Source organism: Sinohyriopsis cumingii, chromosome 8 (assembly GCF_028554795.1).
Source record: "Sinohyriopsis cumingii isolate HCF-2022 chromosome 8, ASM2855479v2, whole genome shotgun sequence".
Classification (NCBI taxonomy): Eukaryota; Metazoa; Mollusca; class Bivalvia; order Unionida; family Unionidae; genus Sinohyriopsis; species Sinohyriopsis cumingii.
The window spans coordinates 16,913,458-16,937,297 of NC_142968.1; the positions used below are offsets into that span (position 1 = coordinate 16,913,458).

The 23,840-nt window shown below is 34.4% G+C and overlaps 1 protein-coding gene across 1 annotated transcript; it reads right to left on the reverse strand.

Moving 5' to 3' along the window:
* Positions 1 to 210: 210 nt before the first annotated feature.
* Positions 211 to 23,398, reverse strand: LOC149793046 (solute carrier family 13 member 2-like). Its single transcript, XM_089966942.1, has 14 exons — positions 21,681 to 23,398; positions 16,373 to 16,522; positions 15,512 to 15,627; positions 14,382 to 14,518; positions 13,815 to 13,935; positions 11,434 to 11,580; positions 10,872 to 11,000; positions 10,330 to 10,413; positions 9,467 to 9,574; positions 6,689 to 6,792; positions 5,396 to 5,505; positions 4,630 to 4,791; positions 4,020 to 4,157; positions 211 to 1,779 (listed from the first exon to the last, which is right to left on the reverse strand). The coding sequence occupies exons 1-14, from the start codon at positions 21,804 to 21,806 to the stop codon at positions 1,651 to 1,653; spliced, it is 1,761 nt and encodes a 586-aa protein (XP_089823068.1). The 5' UTR covers positions 21,807 to 23,398; the 3' UTR covers positions 211 to 1,650.
* Positions 23,399 to 23,840: the final 442 nt, after the last annotated feature.

The following is a 23,840-nucleotide window of genomic DNA, read 5'->3' on the forward strand; positions in this document are numbered from 1 at the left end:
TAAGACATATTCAGTCTGAAACACAAATGTACGTTAGCTTGAGGGGCCCCGAGTGGCCGAGTGGTCTAAAGCGCTCACCGTTACGGATCACTGCCATCTCACCTCTGTCTGCGTCGGTTCGAGTCTCAGATTCGGCTAATGTGGTTATGTGAGAAAGCTTGTCAGTAGCTTCTCGTGGGTCGGTGGTTCTTTCCGGGGGTTTTCCGGGTTCTTCCTCCACCATTAATACTGGCCGCCATGTATAGCCTATCTTGTGCTGAAAAATGGCGTTAAACCCTACAACAACAACGTTAGCTTGAAACCTCATCTTTATCCACAGCGGAATAAATATAAAAGCAAAGAAGGACTTTTAAAAATTATATTCTAATTGGTTGGGTTTCTTCATTATTATTTATTTTCTCACTAGCTACGATAAGGTACATGGATTACTCTCAATAGCAATACAATAGATAGACTTAATAATGTCCCTGATAAAATAAATTCATTTATGACACTAAGTCGAGCATCTTACTAACATAAATTTGTAACGTCATGTACAATCATATAGAAATAAAGTCTTGTCAGATGTGATCGTAATTAGAGGTTTTAATTTAGCATTATGACAAACAATTTATTTAGTTCTCGTGCTTCATTCTTAATTCCTTTTCTTTTATATCCAATTGTGGGCGGATAGCTTGTCATGGGGGTTAGAGTTGAGATTGGTGGTCCGGGGACCAATTTGGAAACGAATGAGGCAAACGCCCCAATTCTATACTGATTTCAATTATATTTCCTTTTCTAGTTACCGCATCTGTGTATGCTGCTTGTTGTTGTGTTTAAGTATCTCAATGATGACAAAAATCATGCTTGAAATAAACTGTAAATTATTGTTTGATACAATGAATTACACTCCTCACTATGTTTGTCCAAATGTGTTTACTTATTGACGGTTCTATTTCTTATCTTTAATTCAAAAGTTGTTAATGTTATTGTTTGCAAATTCAGGAGAAAATAAGAAAATTCCGTCATATTAACGTGCTGTGCCGTAAGGATGAGATTAAGGGTAAAAATATGCACACATAGTCAAATAAAGAAGGCCAGCACTGATAGTTTGATTTGGATAAGACAAAGTCTGTGCAATATAAATTTGAGATGAATGTTTCCTTTCGTGTTATCAGCTGGATAGTTAATGATGAATGATATAATGTATTCCAGATTAAACGTCCACCTTTAAATAATGCGTGCTCAGTTATGAAGATCGAGGCCCTAGAGTTTGTAACCTTTGAAAATTTGCTTCTTGATTGTATATATTGATTTTGTTTAGTGTTCAAATCCAGTCGGCTGCTTATCAAAACGATAAATGCCACAATTATTAAAGTAACATGTTACTGAAAAGTTCTGCTACCAGTCCGTCTACTTCTTGACTCGTTTATTGAAATCATCTTCATTTCACAGCAAAATGTTTGACGATTTTCTGGGACGTGATTGTTAGATGTATGATCGGAATGTGATTAAAACTGAATTGTACTGTATAGCAAAAGCGAAACGTTTTATATGCGTGTAGAATTCTTCAGTAACACTATGGATTATTTCAAATATATTCACAGTTTTGCTATAATTATTTACTTCCGGTGTCAGATATATGCTCTTCTACATCCGAAGAAGCAAACACTATGAGCTCGTAGAATTCGCAAAAAAGCTTGGTATGGTATCAAAGCCATATATCATTTTGCCCCACGTGTTGATTCCCAAGGTCAATGAAAACACTGCTAAGATATTCATCACTAATCCAGTAAGGGCCTGAAAATAAAGACAATATAAAACACGCTACAGGCAGAAATGAATGTCATGCATGCAGACATCAGAAAAGTTATTTTTCTTTCCTTTATGAAGGAAACAGGAATGATTAGACATTGCTTAGACGATGTAATCTTGCCGGACTAATTTGGATAATGACCATATACATGCATCTAATCGTATATAGGAAAGAAGCCTGCCAATGTGTTTAGCTGCTTTTATAACACCAACAGCATTTGTGTGCTTAAAAAAGAAATAGTTAAAATTAAAATTGACACCTATAAAAACTAACATATTCCTTATTAATTAAACATAGAAACCATTTTAAGCAGCCTACCTGAAGCGAAAGATCACTCGCTTTAATGTGTACGATCATTATAGTCTCTCTGTTTAGTTCCTTCATGAAAGACTTGGCTATGATCATGGATAATAGTACCTGATCAGGTAAGAGACAAGATTACTTAACCACACAATCAAACTTATAACTAACTGATCACTGTGTCTTTTCTAAGCGGACATCTCAACACCAGTCAGAGAGAAAATGGCACAGCGAAATTAATCCTTCTTTAATACCCCTAGCTGTCTTTAAATTTATACTTGCAATGAAATGACTTCTTGCAAAAACTATAGGACTTCACGAAGCGTTGTCGGTGCAGATTCGTCTTGTATGATGAATTACCGTATCAGTCCTTCGTCATATTTCAGGCCATGCAAAGCTGACGCGTTTGTTGTTTTTTCATTGCAAAATTGAGGCATGTCTTTGATTGGTTTTATCAATAACCATGGGTATATCATATTGTTACTCTTCTGTTCAATTCACCTTAACAAATTTGTCTTATATTCTATGATAAGGATGGTCCAACCAAAGTATTAATGTATTTCTAATCAAACATTGAAGAGTTTAGCTCAGAAATTTAGTGCTTCATTCCAAAGGCAACGGAAATCCTTTGTTAAATATTGCTTGTACAGTCGGGGGGGGGGGGGGGAGATATTCTACGAGCAAGGGATAATCTTGTGCTAAAACAGAAAGGATTAACATGATTGATTATAGGAACTAGGGGACATAAACATTAGACCGCCAACTGTGCGGTATTGTAGGGACAAGGGGAAATGATTAGGCCCACAATTGTTGGGATTCTAGAGGCATGGGGAAATTATATGTTAGCAATGTTTATAGGTTCAATGTTTTATAAACCATGCATGAATTTCAAGAGCGGAAAGATTTAGACATGTTGGCCAAAATACATTTAAGATCATCAGTTGAAATTGAGATCCAAATGACTGGCAGACACATTTATTTTCGGTCAATGTTCAGTCAAGCCAATTTTAATTCATCAGTTGATGACGCATATTTCAAATTTGCCATCCTTACTTTGACCGACTATATTATAGGTCTGTTCACTTGTTCCAGAAATGTGTTTATCGTTTGCTGAGTGAAACTTTCACCTGGGCAGATTAGAGTTATTTTGTCATCTACATTGTTACACAGAATTAGGCTTGGGTCAGGTAGGGTTTACAACACGAATTGTTTCGAAAACAAGAGTCCCTTGTTACACGTTCAAATTAACAAAATCGGACCTCTATCAGGTTTATTATTTTCTTGCGAATTAGTCCTTTTGTAAACAACATATTCAATGTCAGTCCTTTTCTGAATTCTTGATAGTGTAAGCACATCAGCATTGGTTTGAATGCTTTCATATTTCTTAAATTGTTTAATGAATATTTTATTTAGAGTTTACGTTGCGTCTTTTTTGATGATGCTGTTTCTGGGAACACCGATAGTCTTTTGCATTAATATAATATTATGTTTCTAGTAGAAAGTGCATGGCCTTAGAAGAAAGATATCGTCGTAAACAATAGTTTCCAATAGTCATATCGGCTTCTACTGAAGCAAGTGTCATTCACTTTACCAATTTCGATAAATCGAATATATTTTTATGTTAGAAATTGTATACAATTTGCCATTAAATTTTTAAAAAATCTAATAGTCTAACGAATTAAAGATCAGGAGAATGTTAATAATTTTAGCAAGCTTAATAGTACTCATTCAATAAGAAAAGTACATTTCTTGGTGATTGTTTATTTTTTGGTGTGTTTTGTAGACCTGACAATGCACTACCTGTTGTAATCACGTGTGCTTCTGCTCCAGACTATTGTATTGTAAACAGTTAAAAATGGCAACATGTTGCGTCAAATGAAAATAATACTGACTATTTGAAAAGGCGCACAGTAGTTCATATTACCATATCGGGGATAGAGAGATACCCAGACGAGAATACAATGGCATTCGGAGGCGTCGCAGCGGGAAGCATGAAGGCGAAAGAGCAGGCGATGGCGGCTGAGGTCATCAAGTAAACGGGGTGTGTAGAAGTTGATTTAGCCTGAAATGTTACCATTTAATTTCAAGAAGTTCAATGCAAACACTATAGTATATGTTGTCCAGCCGCACAAGTATGACGAAGTAGACGAATTAGGTTGCTTCACTAGGCGACAAACAAGAGCATTAATTATAAGAAGAGAAAAATCCTTATACGTCGCTATAGCGCAGAGGTTTGATGATTTAGGCTTTGGTTTACTGGTAATAATGACATCGCAGTAAACCGTACATTTTGACAATATTTAACACCCACAGCATAAGTCATCGAAGTAAAAATGTTTTTTTGTCAACGGAAAAGTTCATCATTCAATTAATAAAGACAGCTATGAAAGCTTTACGCGTGAACAAGTTGCACAATATCATAACTGCGTGTATACAAGAACCTTTTTTGTGTAGACCAAACTAACATTGACTCTTGTGCAATTACTCACAAATAAGCAACGCAACAAAAGCTCTTAATTACGATATGTACGTACCAATTCGATCATTATTGGCATCAAAAGGTTGGCCGTGGCAGTGTTACTAGTTACTTCAGTTGCCATGGCGACTATGCAACAGAAAATGAGGTTCATTATCCAAGGCTCTTGATCACTGAAAACAGCGAGTTGACCTCCTACCCAGTCTGATAGCTTTGACCTCTGCGATAATCAGAGAAGTTCAAGATATACACCTCAAACGATACATGCATTGCTAGAAACACGGGATAGTTAAGGTTAATAAATACATTTGGGATAAGTTTGGAGGCAAAAACGTTGAAGATAAGAGAAAGAGTCTCAATTAAAAAGGCCCCTATCCGTTTATTGTTTAAGCTGTAATAAACCATTAGTTTCATCAGATAAAATATAAACTGACAAGTACTTATACAACCACACGACACTTTGAATACAAATTCTACGTTCAAAACACTGTAGTGAACACTTTTATTTTATCCTTAAAGACAAAGTGCATATGTATCGAAGAAAACACTGCCGATATTTGAAAATGAGATATTAAGAGTGTTGATATAATTCATGGCAGTATTCAGGAAATATCACTAAATAAAAACACACTATCTCGAATCTAATGATGTACTCTTGATCATGTTGGCAAAGGGGATAGAACGTGTCAGGAGAGATGTTATATGGCATTGCTTCATTATACCAAATTTATCCGCATATTCCATCACTGAGTGTAAGAAATGAACATGAAACAAATTCGTTATTTACTGGGACGCTGAAGAAGAAATACAGATCAATCACTCACCTTGCTAGCGTCTGCGATTGCAAAACCTCCACCAAGAAGCACCATTATTCCCCAGGGAACTTTTTTATTTACTGTTTTCCATGTGAGGATTGGGGTGTACATCGGTCCTGCTACTTTGCAGGAATAAACAAGGAATAGTTACCAAAACGTCTTATGCATTGATGAAAAAACACACTTAGAAGAAGAGTTAAACATTTTCAGTTATGTAGTTGAGCAACATGCAAAGACTTACGTTTTGAACATGTCGGTTACTAGTAAAAGGTAGGTAAGCTACTGCTATATATATATTTGTATATTTGATTTAATGTATATCTGATTGAATATAATTTTTTGTTTGTTAGTTTTAGTTTTTTTTATTCCATTACATGCCATTGTAATGTAAGGTTATTTACTGTAGTTGATATATTCCAGAAATTCAGTTCAGTTCCTAATGATAGAACTTTGTATCTTGATGCTGACTCAGTTCCTGACCTAAACTCAGCATTAGTAAGAGTTGGAGTAAACAAGGTCTCTTTTGTATTTTTTTAAATTTATTCTTAGTGTGGGATTTATAGAGTGAAATCGAGGTTGTACGTAACCTTAGATATGCAAATAGCGTCTATTTCAAAATTCTGGTTTTACCGGAATTGCGCAGTAGCCATATTTAATAATAATTTGAGTTGGGCTTGAGAAATAATTTGAGTTGGGCTTTTAAAACACTTAGACGTCATCGTGTTTTTTTCTGCTGTAACCAGTTGGAGTTTAATAATTTAAGTTTTCTTCAGATTTTTTGAATTCTAAGAGACTAATTCTTTTCCTTGGGAATTTTTATGTGCTCATACAGAATTCTTGAACAAAGACATTTCAAAAAATATATTTCGTAATCAAAAACTGGAATATTACTTTCCGTGGTTCAACAAAGAACTTTTGACACATCACATTAGAACAACACTGACTATAGCATACGTCATCGCCTTCCATTTTGGATTTTGTCGAGATTCGAACTCAAATTCATTAGAACATTTTATTACTAGGACTTCTAATTTGTAATTCTTGGATTATTCTTAGATTATTTGTGGATTTGATTCTTAAAACAGTATGTTTTTTTTTCTTCTTCATTTTTACCTTGTTTTTCTAGGAAAAAAAATATGTAAAATTTTACAAAGCTTGTTGTCTTCACATTTTTCTTGTTACTGTTTATGAGAACCTAAACACGAAACACTACGTTTGAATTATAAATGGTCCAGTAGAATTACTGTATAGTAGGATATGACAGTTCAGAGCCTTGTTTACTCGTTTATATACCGCACTTACAACTATTCCCCCAGCAGAAGAAGTTTGGCCTCTTTGCAGGCAGAAAGAACAGCAGTGAAATAACTAAGATTACTGCTGTTGAATCAGACACATACATTTTTCCCCTGAAAAAGAATGAAAACTTTAGATATCAGCAGATGTAATATTAACCAGTCAGGTGACTACCTGGTTTCTTTAGTTTACAGCAAACGACTAAATGAATGTGTTTGTATATTGTTGTTTCTAAAACCCGCATGCGGGCAAGCCAGCTATTAATAATTATGAGTGTGAATAGGAAGCACATTTTATGAAAGGCGTTTAACCATTTTAATCTTTTCCTATATACTCGTGGTTAAAGAGTGACGTATATTTATCCAGTTAGTTGTATTGTCTTTTTCATATAAACACACGGGCGCCCGCAGGATTATTCGCAGGGAGGGAGGCGGGGAGATTTAATTGCGTAGTTCCGTGCGTAACCAGCCTGAAACTAAATATAATATTTACTAATCATTTTTAACAGAATCTTGTGACAGACTTTCAGCTTCATTTGCATGATTAAACCCTGTCGGAATATATATATATATATATATATATATATATATATATATATATATATATATATATATATATATATATATATATATATATATATATATATGGTATGTGTGTGTGTGTAGTATGATTTACGGGGAGAGGTTCACGTGACCCCGTTCGCCTATGCTGCGGGCGCCCATGTATAAACATATAAAGAGCTCACACCGTGTCTGACTTCGTTTCATTCTTAAAGCACTCAGATAGATGCTACAAACATGAACACGTGTTTCTAGTACATAATACTTGTACTATAAGAATCTTATTTGGAATACCGGATCTTAGTACTTTAAGAAAGTTGTTTTGTCGTAGAGGTTCATATAACTGTAAGAACGTTGTATGTGGTAGAGATTTGTATGACTGCAAGAAAGCTGTATGTAGTAGGGGGACGTTAATGCTGTAAGAAAGTTATATGTAGCAGAGGACATTGCTAAGATATTGCTAAGATATTGTTGCACGATTTGTTTGTATTGTGCGAATGATGTTTGTAGGACAGGACCTTGGTATTGTAAAAACATGATGTTTTTTTAACGCGACCTTGGAACTGTAAGAAAGTTGTTGAATGGGACTTTGGTGATGTGCGTTGTTGAATGGGACAATTGTAACGTAACAATAATGCTGAATGGAACTTTAGCACTGTAAGAACGTTGTTGAATGTGATCTTGGTATTGTAAGAATGCTGTTTAATGGGACATTGGTACTGACAGAAAATTATTGAATGGGACTTAAGTACTGTAAGAAGGTTGTTGAAAGAAACCTTGTTACTGTAAGAAAGTCATTGAATGGGACCCTCATCCTTTAAGAACGTTGTTGAATGAACCTTGGGACGAAATAAAGTTTTTGAATGCGATCTTGGTACGTTAAGAAAGTTGCTTAATGGGACTTAGTTACTGTATGAATGTTGTGGAATGGGACTTTTATGCAGCAAAAACATTTTTGAATGGGATTTTGATATTGTAAGGGAGTTGTTGAATGGGACCTTGATAGAGTAATCAGGTTGTTCAATTTGACCCTGATATCGTTAGCAAGTTGTTGAATGGGATTTTGGTTTGGTAAAAAATTTGTTAAATGGGACTTTGGTCTTGTAAGAAAGTTGTTAAATGGGACTTTGGTTCTGTAAAAAAGTTGTTAAATGGGACTTTAGTTCATTAAGAAAGTTGTTGAATGTCAATTTCGTATTATTATTATTAAAACGTTGGTAAACGGGATGCTGTGTGAAGTATTGAACCTTGATATTATAAGAACGTTGTTGTTGTGCAACACCTTGCTATTGCAAGAAACCTGTTGTACGGGACTTCAGTATTGTAGGAATATACAAATTTTGTACTTTCACGCATGATGCACCTATTGCTTTGATGTCATATTGTTAAAAGTTGAATGTTGTTTCTAGAATCGTCAGGTCTCGATGATAACCTGTCTTTGTTTTGGTATAAAATGCATAAGACCATTGAACGTTATTTCAAGGTAAATTACAAATTGGAACTTTCAACGTAACCAGAAGTCTAAAGCATCGATTATCTGAAACTGACACTGGATGGTCTTTTGACAATGGTTTTTAATCGCATCTATTTATTTAGCTTATTTCATATTTTATACAGTGATATAAAAGTTGAACAAAATTTATTTTCAGTCTTCTGTTTTCAAATATTTACATCTTTCATTTCACGTTCTATAATATTTTGTAGGAACTAATTACCAAAAGTATAAATTTTGAAATTGTCCTAAAAATGTATACTGCTACAATGTTATAAAAGATGGAAGTATTTAGCAGACTGCATGTACAATTCACATAAACTATTGAAAATGGTAGAAAGATGTATTTAGAAAATATAAAATTATATTTAATATCTTCAACGACTCCTATAAATAACCATTCAACAGCATGTAAGCTTAAACAAAATTTATTAAAGAAAAGAAGAAAAAATACAAGAGTATGCAGTATATACTGTGACATTAAAATCAGTAGTGTGAAAAAAATAAAAATATTAATTTTTAAACGAAAAAGCAAACGGTGATTCCAAAATTGTGTAAACAATTAACTTTAGTTAGTGACAGTTTGAACGGGCGTTCTTATTTTTATCAATTGTTAAAACGCTTCATATCGTGGTGGAACTCTTAGAGTTTTAATCTACATGAAATGTTACATTTTAACAAATAGTCCAATTTAAACATGAATCAAGACAGAAATAAAGGTGGCAATTTTCTTACATTTTATCGCGAAATAGCACACCCCAGCCATCTGACTCAGGTGGGTCTCTTGACAACCAGAGGACAACTAGCAGCATAAACAATACTCCTACAATGATCTCAGCAAAGCTGAAATACAAAGAAGTGTACATATATGTGTGTAAAACGAGGCAAGGACTATTATGATGCATTAACATATGTAATTTAATGCCTAACTAGTTATGTGTTCGTGCCTATATGTGTGCAGAGTCCTTGTTTGATTGAGCATGTATACCGTGGGTCAGTGGTTTCTCACTGGTGTTCTCCATTTAAATGTACGTGCCGCTATGCAAAGCATATCACGTTCCGAAAAGAACTCTTGAAACTACACCAAACCAAATCCTTTGTTTTTCTCCGTATTTATACAAGTATGTTTCCATGCAAACTTTGTCAAGGTCTATGATCGGGTGAATATATTGTCCTGTCAGCGTAAAACTATGCAATATATTTTTCTTCAGTGTAAATAATCCAAAAAAAAAAGAATATATTTTCATTTTTGATTACTTTATCATCATGCTATCAGATTTGATTTCAATTTAATAATCTTAAAGAGTGTCAAAAACTGTTTTGATTACTGTAGTGATTAATTAATTATTTATTGATTGGTCCTTTAAATCATGTTTTTCACTAATGCGTTGATACCTTGGTGAAAACATTTTTTGGCAACTGATACATTTTGTTTTGGAGAAAAATATTTAAATTGATCACTTGTATTTCAATTTGTAATTTTCACCTTAATTTCCGTGTTGTATTTATTCGCTGTCACATTTGTATACTATGCAAGAAGGAGCAGCCTTACGATTGTTTCACGTTTCCCACTATTTGAGTTTAATATCTTTGTTCACCTTATTCTTCCAAGGGCATTGTATTGTCTCTGCATAGCCTCACGAATAGCCATTCTACGGGAGGAATCAACTTTGCGACAGCATCTGAGAGCACATGGAAAATTGGAAATTAATATTACAAAAACTCTAGGAAAGCGCTTAGAGAATCTATATGAATTTGAAATGTTTATTTTAAATCTATCTTTCTGTTAATGAGTTAGTGTTTCTCCTGCAATTTCCGTTGCGAATTCAATGAGTAAAATAAACATATGGATAAATGCCCTGTTTCCTATTACGTATTACAACCCTATGCTATTTTGATGCTGTTTCCAAGTATAAAACTAATTTATTAAATTAATGCAAGTTTACATTTATTGCTTCAAATTAGTAATTATTTTACCTTTCATTGTTTTTGAGTGGTGTAATAATATAACAATATTTAGTCGACTACTACTGCTACTTATAGCTGTAGTAGTAATAACCATTATATAAGATTCTTACTGTATTCCTGAACAATGTAAAATGGAATTAGTCTGATAAATAAATGCGATATTGCCACTTACGTGCATGACAGAAACATAAGCTGCAACAGAGCCCAAGCCAGTAATAACGTCAAAAGGGACAAAGGAACGGCAAATGCCATCCAGTTGGCAAAAGAGATTGGTGGGATTTCCTTATTCGCAGTATACAATCTAAAATGAAGTTTTAACATAACTAATATATATGTATATAAACAATAAATAGTTGATTTGTCTTATGTTGAAGCAAACCTTGCCATACCTTAGAAAATTCTTCAGACGGAAATTGCCTTTGTATTTGTGAAAACATTAAAGAGTCAGAAAAGCATTACCAAGCTGGTTCCACTTACCCCACCCCCTTTACGATATGACTGATTTACAAAGGTGACAATTTACTTTCAACGTTCTCGTTTATAATGAGCTATTCTCGTGAGATAATATTACATCCTTGACATATTTTATATCACGTTTTGATACACTCTTTTTATATCCATTTCTCTATCTCTTGTATTTAAAACGAACGTGTGTCTTTGCATGACGGTGTCTTACTTGATTATGCTATCTGTGAATGTCTCTACAACGCTATCTTTGTATGAGTATCACTTACTTATCAACGTTGTCTTTCAGCACAAGATTTGGTGGTGTGCCAGTCAGTGTAGCAATCCCTCCGATGTTTGCTGCATATGCAACACACAAGGAAAATCCTTTAGCAATTTTGGATTTATGGGTTTTTCCTTTTGAAGAGCCATTATGTCTACAAATAGAAGAAAACGTTTTAAGAACAAAACTTATCATACACGCCATAAATGTGCTTGAAATATGATCAAACATAACATTATCTAATTATTACGTGGGTTGTAACATAGTACATATATATATATATATATATATATATATATATATATATATATATATATATATATATATATATATATATATATATATATATATATATATATGTATGTATGTATATATATATATATATATATATATATATATATATATATATATATATATATATATATATATATATATATATATATATGTGTGTGTGTGTGTGTGTTATAATAAGAAGTAATAACATATAAACTCTTTTATCATCCTCCCTTTCGTTGCAGGGATTCGAACCTTCCACTTTAACATTTTAAATAAAATAATGATTTTGCAATGTACAGACATTCTGGGTGTGGAAACGCCAAAGTCCGACATGCAGGCGATGTGATCAAGTAAAAAAGTGGATTGATTTATAGGGTTATATTTGCTAAAAATATTATGAATACAATATTACATAATAATAATGAGCTCGTACAGTCCTTTCTATGAACAAATTTAATGCGTAACTAAATCAAGTAATATGTACGCATGCGTAATGTATATCGTTGCATACGCACTTAAACCTATCTCATGTATTCAATGGCCGAGTAAATTTTGCTTATAACCCAGATATTGTAGTCAACGTCAACCTTGGCTCGAAGGATGTTACTGAGTTACTCAGTAGAAGGAGCCTAATTATGGGCTATATAGTCGTGTGTAACAAGAGGTTCTTTAGGGCTTTTATTGGGATACCACACGAACCGTATCAGGTGATGTCGTTCCTTCACCATGGGAGCTGTGGAGTCCAAATCACGTATTCATCGCCTAAATGCCACGAGATGAATATCATCACATTCGTTCTTACGTTGGACTTGACCTTGTCCAAAATCAGGTTCATTTTCTAGTTGACCTGGATTATCGATTTTATAACATTCTGTAAGCAACTATTACAGAGCAAATATATTCTCCATGTGTTTAATATTAGGATCATCATTAGTAGAAGCAAACATATTTATTTGGGTCTGGACCTAGGTTATTTAAATTTCCCTATACTTGGTATATTGGACATATTTCATATTTTATATAGTACTTTTAGTAACAGACCTTCTAATTATAATTGAATTGTTATCTAGTAAACATTAGGATCATTCGAGAATATTATTTTTCATTAGGTAATAGTTTGTATGTTTCAGAAAATGCTAATTGTGACCTGAGGTCACGTACAGGACTATATAATTTTGTAACAGGAAAATTATTCATTAGAGCTCTAAGATCTTAACAGAATCAATTATAATTTGTTGTGTCTAGATATTCATTCGGGCCTGAATTTTATTTATTAAAATTAATTACTTAAAATGTTATCCACTGGAAATACTAAGTGCTCTTCAACAATAAAGTTCTTAGAAATATAGACTTGAATTTATGCTGAAATTTGAAATGAGGATTTAGTTCTTGGATTATATTAACGTCATCTAACAAAATAATGTTGGTACATCAACAAGACGCATGCCACCACAGGCACATCAACACTTTCAGCGTTGGATTTAATTTGGATTTCCACTAAAGTTTATTCAGAACTTTAATTACTAGGGCTTATATCTTCAATTCTATGATTACATAGGACTTAAATCGCAAAGCCGTAAGTTCTTTTTTATTTTTTCACTTTACGTAATAAATGCTTTGTTTCATTGTACAAAGCTTGTTGCCTGTCACTATTTTCCGTGTGTGTGTGTGTGTGTGTGTGTGATTGTTCGTGTGTGCGTGGGTATATCTGTATATACATGTGTGTGAGAATCAATCGTACGTTCCTAATCCATGTTAATGAACTATACAATGACCGTACTTGTTGATAATTCCATGCACCAATTACATTTATCCTATCCTATGAAGAAATCATTTAACTACAAAAATAGCCATATTTCTCCCTCCACGCGATAAATAACAAGCAATGTTTAAGCAGCCATTTCTTTATCTTCATATAAATGTCACGTTCTATGGTTTCGGTGATGTTTAAGTAAAGCCACACAAATAATATTCATTAGTATGAATACTATGTCTTGTATAAAATGTTTTTTAATCACTTTTCAAATATGCTGCTACTTGAAATGTAAGATAAAAATGTATTTATTTCGCAGGTTCAAAACTAATTTTACCGGTCACGTGAGAATACTTTACTTTGCTACGTGCATGTGCCTATCATCCGCTTGACTTGGAGATTTCACGTTGCTGTTGGCGGCTCCCTCTTCCGCTGTCTTCAGTTCAAACGATGGATTTGTTACGCCTCCCTGATTATCGTCTATTAGGATAAAGAATCGTAAAATGTATCATAAATGAACCAGCTCATACATTAACCAAAAATCAGAACAGTACCCAAAGAATGTGTAGCTTCAGAACGGGAAGTACAATACAGGCCCTATCATGGAAGGGTTGCAGCACTCTAAATATAATTATCTTTCAAAATATGTCCATAATGAATTTGCATTACATATATATATATATATATATATATATATATATATATATATATATATATATATATATATATATATATATATATATATATATATATATATATATATATATATATATATATAAAGAGAGAGAGAGAGAGAGAGAGAGAGAGAGAGAGAAGAACATTTCTTAGATATTTTGAAAACAAATAAAATACATCAAATTTCACTTAGAAGCAAAATACATGCAAACATGGAAAACAAACAAGGGTTTGGAAGTTTCATTACTTACTTTGGTCGGGTTCACTGTCTATATCCTGTAACTGATTAACCACCGCATAAATAATAGGCAACATCATTGAAGAAGTGGCAGTGTTGCTGATCCACATAGACAAAAACCAGGTGGTCAACATAAGCCCGAGCATCAATCTGAATAATATATGATATTTTCAGAACATTCGAAACACAATTAAGGTTGAATTTAGTATATAGACAAGGCATTTGCTGGTGCCAAAGAGCATCTGTACTCACGTGTGCACACGAAACAAAAAAGTTGCATATTTAGTCTGTGAGAGAGGACTAGATAGTGCCGTGTCAACCAGCAGAAACAGGATATAGAATGGCATTGTTAAATTGTACGTCATTTTAGCTGCCACTGAGGCCGCAATAGCTTTGTTTATTCACATAGTCAATAACGCCTCGTCAGGATTAGACCAGACAATTATCTTTATAAAATATGACATTTTGATTGAAATTAGGTATCGGTAAAATTTACAAAGCAAATAAAATTTAATATTTATTGAAAGGTAGGCAATACAATCTGTAATATATCTCATGCACTTCTATACGTGTAGAATCTAATGGATCAAACCAAACATCCAAATAAAAATAGGATTACAAAAGAAAATTTTAAACAGTCAGAAGAAATGAAAACCGTGGTAGCTTTATCGGGAGATCGCCTGACTCGTAATCCCAGGGTCTCTGGTTCGATATCAATTAGGGCAGTTGAGCACTGCGGAGTCCTTAAAATAATTCCAATTCAACACTACATTCCTTCTCAGAGAATTATATGTATGGTTCGACTAAAACTTACTGCTGGATCTGTGATAGAAGCCTAAAACAAATACACTGTGCAGAGGCCGAATTTGAAATAAAATCTTAGAAAATAAAACATTATTAATTAAGCACTTAGTAACAAAAATCGAATACTTATCATTACTAATATAATTAATCATCTTGCAATTACAGAGCTTTCATAGGATTCGAACAACTTTGTTTGAGATCGGGTGCTCGTGCATATCGGAGGGAAACGATTACGGAATGAGAAACTGCCTGCAGCGTTATATACGGACTACATATAACTATAAAAAGAAGAGACGAAAAGATTGACGGAATTATATGTACAGCAAATGATAGACTCACAAATTTGGTTGTGAGCCAATCAGCTTCAAAATCAGTAAAGCAATACGCTTGTGAAGGTTCCATTCCTCAACTGCTGCTGCAAGTATCAAACCTCCAAGAAACAACATGGAACTGTCCTGTAAAACAAGTTACGTTTCAGATCATAAATTTATTGAAAACAAGTTACACTTCAGATCATAAATTTATTGAAGGGTTATACAGACATATAGACAGACGAATGAATTAATAAAGTATTTATCGATTAATTGATGGACTAAGAGACCCAATAAATTAAATTTTAATAAACCAGCAAGAGGATGATTTGATTTTTCAACGTTTAGTTTGCGACATAACGATCATCTATACGAATTAACGATCATCTATCAATACAAATTAACGATCATCTATACGAATCTATATGAATTAACGATCATCTATACGAATCTATATGAATTAACGATCATCTATACGAATCTATATGAATTAACGATCATCTATCTATATGAATTAACGATCATCTAAACGAATTAACGACCATCTCTATACGCTATAAAATGATTCTAAACTTTTGATATCATCACTTAACTCTCGAACATTAAAGTAATAAAGAACATTTAAGACGGAAGAAAATAGCATATATTTTGCCTTTGAATTTCCCTTTAGAATTACGATATTGGTTCAAAGCGACTGTGACCACGGGGGCATATGCAGAAATGCACGATCATAGTATATGGTTTTCAGATATTTTTGATCCAATCCTTCATGCGCGCTCATTTCAAAATGAAATTAAGAAGCAAGTCGAGCAGGTTCGTTTGGAATGAACACAACTGTACAATGCTCATTATTGCATCATGAAAAATTGTAAATTGTACTTGTACATACCGTAATATAAGCGGAGCACGTGGCGGACGCTGTCATCACATTGAGCATGGGAAGCAGAAAGACGGGTAACAAAGCTGTTGCGGCTATGGGGATTGCCTCTGTCAGCCATAGTATCGCCATGGTGATTATCACGTAGGCACATCTTGCCGCCTGCATATAATAATTGATTGATTGATTAAATGATTTAGTGATTTATTGATCGAATGATTGGTTGATGGAACGGTCTAATGACTGAATGATTGCTTGGTAGACATTTAAACGAATAGACGCATGGACACCTACAGACAGCAATCAGTGCATGGACAATTACACCAATCAATCCATACGAAGACCACCTACAGGGATAAATCCATACATTCAGGGGCGAATTAAGGCTCACTGGTGCCCTAAGCACTCACAAATCTTGGTGCCCCCCACCTTTCCACGTACACCTGGGAAGATAACCCTAGGGTGCACCATGATCAAGAAACAGAACATTATGATCAATTTGCACTAGTTTTATCAATTTTTTTTTTACAAATCTTCATTCGTTTTTTTTCTTTTCACCTTTTCTCAACTTTGTGGTGCCCCCTTTGGCCCTGGTGCCCTAAGCACGTGCTTAGTCTGCCTAATGGTTAATACGCTCCTGCATACATTAACACATACAATGATATATCGATTAACAATGTAACACCTTACTGTAACACATGTACACTTAGATCTGTCCAGATCATATATTATACCCTATATTTTTTAATAAATCAGATGTTTTGTGATTTCAAGGAAAACGGTTATACTGTGTTCGCCGTTGAGTGAGCCCTCTCTCTCTCTCAAAAATAAAGCAATCATTGGAGACATGATGTAATTTAGCTTGTGTTATAATGTAGGACGTTATTTAATTATACGTCAACAGAATACAAATGTACCTGTGAAAGTGTTTATTGCGTGCGAAATCACATCTAAGGATTACATTAATCATCCTCTTCAAAACAATAATAGTGTTCATGTTCTGTTATCAAAGTCCGAAAGATGAAAATTTGCACCACGTCTCAACAATACGTCAAACGTAAGACTCATACAATAACGATTAAGGAAAATTTCAGAAATAATAACTATAAATAAAGCTTCTGTATTAATTTACCGTGACGACAGAGAGTCAGTCAAGCCATATATATATATATATATATATATATATATATATATATATGTTGATAGACGAACATCTTTCATTAAATTTTTCTTTACGTTAGCGATCCCGTCTCAATCCAATCCAATTCACGGTAGTGTACCCAAATCGTTTAACCGTATCCAACTTACTTTACTATACCCAATTCACTGTATCGTACCCCGTTCACATTACCATATAGAACTCACTGTAGCGTACACAATTTACTTTACATAGCCAAATTCACTGTTTCTTCATCTCAAGGTACGCAATTCATTGTAGTGTACCCAATTCAAATAGCGCATCTAATTCAGCAAACGTTTCTTGTAGCGGTAATATAAAACCTGCTTACAGTGGTAATATAGAACCTACTTACAACCTGCTTACAGAGGTAATATAAAACCTGCTTACAGCGGTAATACAGAACTTGCTTACAGCGGTAATATATAACCTGCTTACTTGTGCAAATAAATGAAGGATATTTTCATCTTGTTATACCTGAAGAAACCGTGACATTTTAACGAGTGGTGTTGCCACGAGTTAAAATATATCATTTTTGGAATCATAAAATGAAATATATTCGGTATTAACGTAGGAAAGAAAATTTCCTTTTTGTTTTTTGCCAGAATTGCCCCAGAATCGACGACTGAAATATTAATCTCATTCTCAGGCTCAACGCGCTAAACCACACCCGATTTTCGTAAATTAGCCGTTTTTTCGTAGCCTGATTATATGAAGAAGAGAAAGAAAGAAAACGTAGCCTAAGAAATCGATAGGAATGGTTAGGCCTAATTTGTCACAGTAAATTACATTTGTGTTTTTAGTTTTGTAAACTGTTTGACCCTATCTTAAAAAAATCCGTCTGATCTATCAATGCGCCGCAGCGAGTTTATAATCGTTATCAATGCATTAAGGGAAAATGACTTCAGAGAGCTGCAAACGGCGTCTAGTCACATTGCTTTATCAAATATTAATTTCCACCTTTGTAATGTAAGGCGGTTTCTATTTGTTTGTTCTAGCTCACAAAATACTCGTTTGTATGTCTTTTGTTTGTTCCTTCGGGTACAACTTTGTGGGTACACACAATGTAGCGTCGCATGGCATGATGGGAACTCTTATATATTCACGTGTGAAAATCTAAGGATATATTTTTCACATGTGAAAATACAATCATGAAACAAACAAATAATAATTATTTCAGCACTAGTTTTCAAACTTAAGTGTATAATAAATGCAGTTAAGTAAAGGTATACGAATTCAGTTGCTGTTGTTGTTATAGGGTTTAACGCCATTTTCAGCACACAATATGCTAACAAACACATGAATCATATTAGGTTGCTAGGTACTATACCAATGTTACCGCACCTTGAAAACCGTAAGGGGTATCTCTAGGACACACGGTACTAATGATATGGTTGTGGTTGTGATTTGGATATGTAACGTAGCTTTAGATTTTAGTCATGTCGCTACGATGTCTGCAATGTGGCAGTTTATAGTGATGTCTAGCACTGTGGCATCATGCCGCAAACATGTAGCATGATGTCCCACCCAGTCACATTATCCTGACACCAGGTCGACCAGTCCTAACACTAACCTCTTAATGCTGAGTGCCTAGCGAGGCAGCCATTAGTATCATTTTTGTAAGTTTTTGCTATGGCTCACTAATGATATGGAAAAATGGGAACCGACCTGGAAATGGGTGAACATTAAATTGAGTATATATGGGTTTGGATTGCCAGGATTGCTTAATAATGCACACTATGTTTTAGAAGAAAAAAAAATCTTTTGAGAGCTTGTCCTAGTTGTAATTGAAACAAAAATAGAGACATTCTTATATTGATGGAATTTCAGTCCTTTAAAAGTATTGAGTTTGGAACACTCATTACTAAAATTAGCACCTGACTCTTATGTGCGGAATTGAAAGCACATCTTTCAAACACATGCAGGTCCAGAAAATATCGCGGCTTATATCCTTTCCTCTACACTAAAGCTAATATCCAGGTTTCATATATACTGATAAATATAGGTTTGATCATGAGCACTCAAAAATGTTAAGTTATTGAATTTTAAATATCATGGTGTTTGCATAGGTTTACTAAGGGAACTGAATTAGTACCGTGAGTTCTATAGTCATTGTGTCGCAAACCAGACTGTATGCTTCCTTATACTAGCATATAGTGTTCTACGCTTGAAAGTCTAAAACCCTTGCGGTGAAGTTTAGACAATGCATTAAAAATAGAAGCTAGCCTTAATTGCTTGGTCATGATTTGGTAGCAGGGCAACGAACTTGCCCTGAAACTGTAAATAACTTGTCCTGAAACCGTAAATAACTTGTCATGAAGCCGTAAATAACTTGTCCTGAAACCGTAAATAACAAACAAAGAAACCATGCTGCATCCGGTTAGTGAATTTTGTGTCCGAACTACATTATTAGAGTAGGAAATAAAAATAAATCCCCTCATTAACTAGAGTAAACAAACATAATAGCATTGAATGGCTCGCTGTGCGTCTATCACATAACAACAGTTGTCAGAGAAAAAGATAAAGATGACCAGATTTTGTGTGTGTGTGTGTGTGTGTGTGTGTGTGTGTGTGTGTGAATATATAAGTTTCAGGAAAGGAACAGTATGGACATGTACATTAAGGGATCATTCACCTCGGAAGAACTTGTCCAGATTCATGGACATGATGCACCGTACTTTGTAATCATTTGTTTTCCTCCACGTCATTACCTTTACAATCAAGTAAAGAGCACATCGACTGGAATCGTCACAATATAGTGTAGTACAAATTCGTGTATCAATAGACCAAGCTTTCTTTGTGGCATCACAGCGCGCGACATTCAGTTCGGATTGTACTGGATCACACCTTCAGATTCATTTCGTCCAAAACGTCTACGTACTTTAACACTGATTTTGCAGTATGCGCTTCTCGGGGTGTCTAAATAATGGCCTTCCAAAAGAATGTGGATGTAAACTCCAAAAGAAGTGAATGCTTGTAATTGAAAGGTATGTAGAATCAAATTCTAAAAATTGGAGCCCATTTCCGAAATAGTCGGTGTTGAATGCGCACATGGCCTGTGTGTACCTTTGCTATAGTTTGTGCGTTTGCACCTGCCTACGGGTGTCTGCTTGTATAGCAAGTAAGCTTGTCTTCAATTGTTTAATAAATACCCACTTGAAAACATCTACTTGCAGTTTATCAGCTGTCGAATGTTGCTTCAATGGATTTGCCCATTTGTGCCAACCGATGAGATCTATTTCTAGTCAATATAATATTTAGCTTGTCTCATTTGGTTTGTACATTCAGGCTCACCCATGAGCACCTGCTACCAACAACAGTACATCCAATCCCGAGTCTGTCTTTCACCGGCTACATGTATCTCCAATACGAGTGGTCATTTAGGATGTACGTGTTAGCCCACTTACCGGTGTCCACCTACCGGTATCAATTGCCATTTCACATGAAGAATCTTGTTTTACCGTCATGCTCTCCTGAAAGCATCTACATTTAGTACATTAGATGAAAACGTTTTCTTCAGCTGGGCTGACAACATGCATCTAAGTATAGTCTATCAAATGAGAAACTGTTTCGATTTATTTGTGCTATCGTTCCCACCTCCAATTATTTAAGTTTGATTTTTCAAATGATAAGTGTCTCTTCAAAAATGGCGTTGTACCCCAAACAACATATATTTCGCTTGCGATCAGTTCTCTCACTTACGTGTTTAGATATTGTATGTATGTATGTATGCATGTATGTATGTATGTGTATATATATATATATATATATATATATATATATATATATATATATATATATATATATATATATATATATATATATATATAAAACATGCTTAGTGTATTGTAAATCCATTAGTGCAAAGCTATGTTCCTATCTGTATTGTGTAATAATGAAAAATAACTGAATGCAGTCTTTTTTGAAGAGGAAATAAAGTCAGTCAGTATGTCATACATACATACATACATACATACATACATACATACATACTCATCATGTATATTGTATAAACACCTACCTACATGCCTATACACTTACCGAGCTATCTACAGTGTGCTTACCTTCCTACCTAGCTTTATATGAAATATAAATTATAAATAAGCACATAAATTAAAGCTTAACATTTTAAAACATACCCACCTGATCAGGTAAATCTGTTTCCAATATCAGTACAGGAAGAGGTACCAAAAATGCAACAGGCAGAATGATTAACGATTTTAACTGTGCTGCATTCTTATAAACTGTCAAAATGCTCGACCGTCTCATTCCCTGGTTTTACTCGTTATGTTCTGAGGTTTATCGATATGCCTAAAAGTAAACAAAAGCAAACAGTTTTCACTGGTGATCAATGCTCTATGAAGGTTCACTGAGCAGGCAAAGATAAGCAAAAATACGACGATACATGTATGGTTTACTTACCGGTCAAAATACACGGCTCGATAACTCTCTCTTTCTCTCCAACAAATATCAACCTCCTCTTCTAATTTTTGTATATACAAGAACTTGCGTAATGAAACAAGAATTCGTCAAATATGTGATAAAGCGATGGAGATATTTCAAATGTAATTATCCATTATGCAACATCTTTTCAATCTTTCGCGGTTGCCCTTCTCAATGAACAACTCTAAACCATTAATTATCCACCACCACTCACACATTCACACAGACACTCACAGACACAGACACACACACAGACACTCACACAGACACACACGTGGTGCACATTCGAGGAAATATCCCTTTCATATATTAAACATATAATTAATTTATATTGTTGCATTGTGCCACATATCCGGATTTGGACCTTTAGACACTCAGCCAAATCTCGGGCACACTGCACCGAACGGTCCTAATAATCGTCAAATACAACAACTTATTTACACGCTTAAGCCTATTCTTATACTACACAAACCCGGTGCAACCTTGATGATATAACAGTTTATAATGATATAAATATTTACTTCAGAGTACAATATAGCCCATGTATAGAGCAAACAAAGACCATTTTAAAGTAAAACACCTTATTCCCTCCAACCGCTCCTGTGGCCTAGTGGTTAGAGCGTCCGCCTCGGATGCGGGAGGTTGTGGGTTCGATCAAAGGCAGAGTCATACTAAACACTTACAAAAATGGTACTATCAGCTGCCTCACTTGGCGCTCAGCATTAAGAGGTTAGTGTTAGGACTGGTCGACCTGGTGTCAGGATAATGTGACTGGGTGGGATATCATGCTACATGTCTGCGACATGATGTCCCAGTGCTCGACATCACTATAAACTGCCACACTGCAGACATCGTTGTTGTTGTTGTTGTTGTGGGGTTTAACGCCATTTTTCAGCACACGATAGGCTATGTATGGCGGCTAGTATTAATGGTGGAGGAAGAACCCTGGAAAACCCCGGGAAGAACCACCGACCCACGAGAAGCTACTGGCAAGCTTTCTCACATACCCACATGCAGAAATCGTAGCAATATGACTGAAAAAGTGTTAAAGCTACGTTTAAAAATCCAAATCACATCACACATCTTATTCCCTGGATTGTGCATTGATGTTAATCCTTTGTTAGAAATAGTTAAATTGAAATAAAGAATTTAAAACTAAAATGGTATTTGCCTTTTAGCTTTCAAAGAATGTTCATTATTTTATCTAACATACCTTTATAAAAACGTTTAGATTACATTTATCATTACCGAATGCCTAGAAAATAAACTTTGAAATAAAATGAAGAATCGTTGCTTATTATATTGACGAACTTTACTAGCACAAGATACAATGAATAAAGTTCTGATGTTTGAAAATAAATCCAACAGTGAAAGTGTTGATGTGCCTGCTATGGCCTGTGACGTGGAGATGTGTCAACAGTCTTTTGTTGAATCAGCATAATACATACCGTTATAATATAATTGCTGAATCTAAATAATATAATTCACTATAATTATAAGTCAATGTCTCTCTCCAGGAATATTATTATACAGCACTTTGTAATTCCAGAGAATATTAATTTGAATAAACAATTCCACAATTTTAGTCGAACACAAAAATATGACAACTGATTCAGTTTAGATGTTATCGCAAGAATAAATTATTTTCTCAGCAAACAACATAATAAAGCACTCTACCTAACCTAGGTCACAATTAGCATTTTCCAAAACTACTATTACTTAATGAAAACTTTCAATCTAGAAGATTCTGTTACTAAAATTACAATAAAGGACATGGTAAAGACAGTGTTCTTGGATCAAACCAAAATAAACATGTTTAATTCTACTGATAATGATCATAATAGAAAACCCATACACATA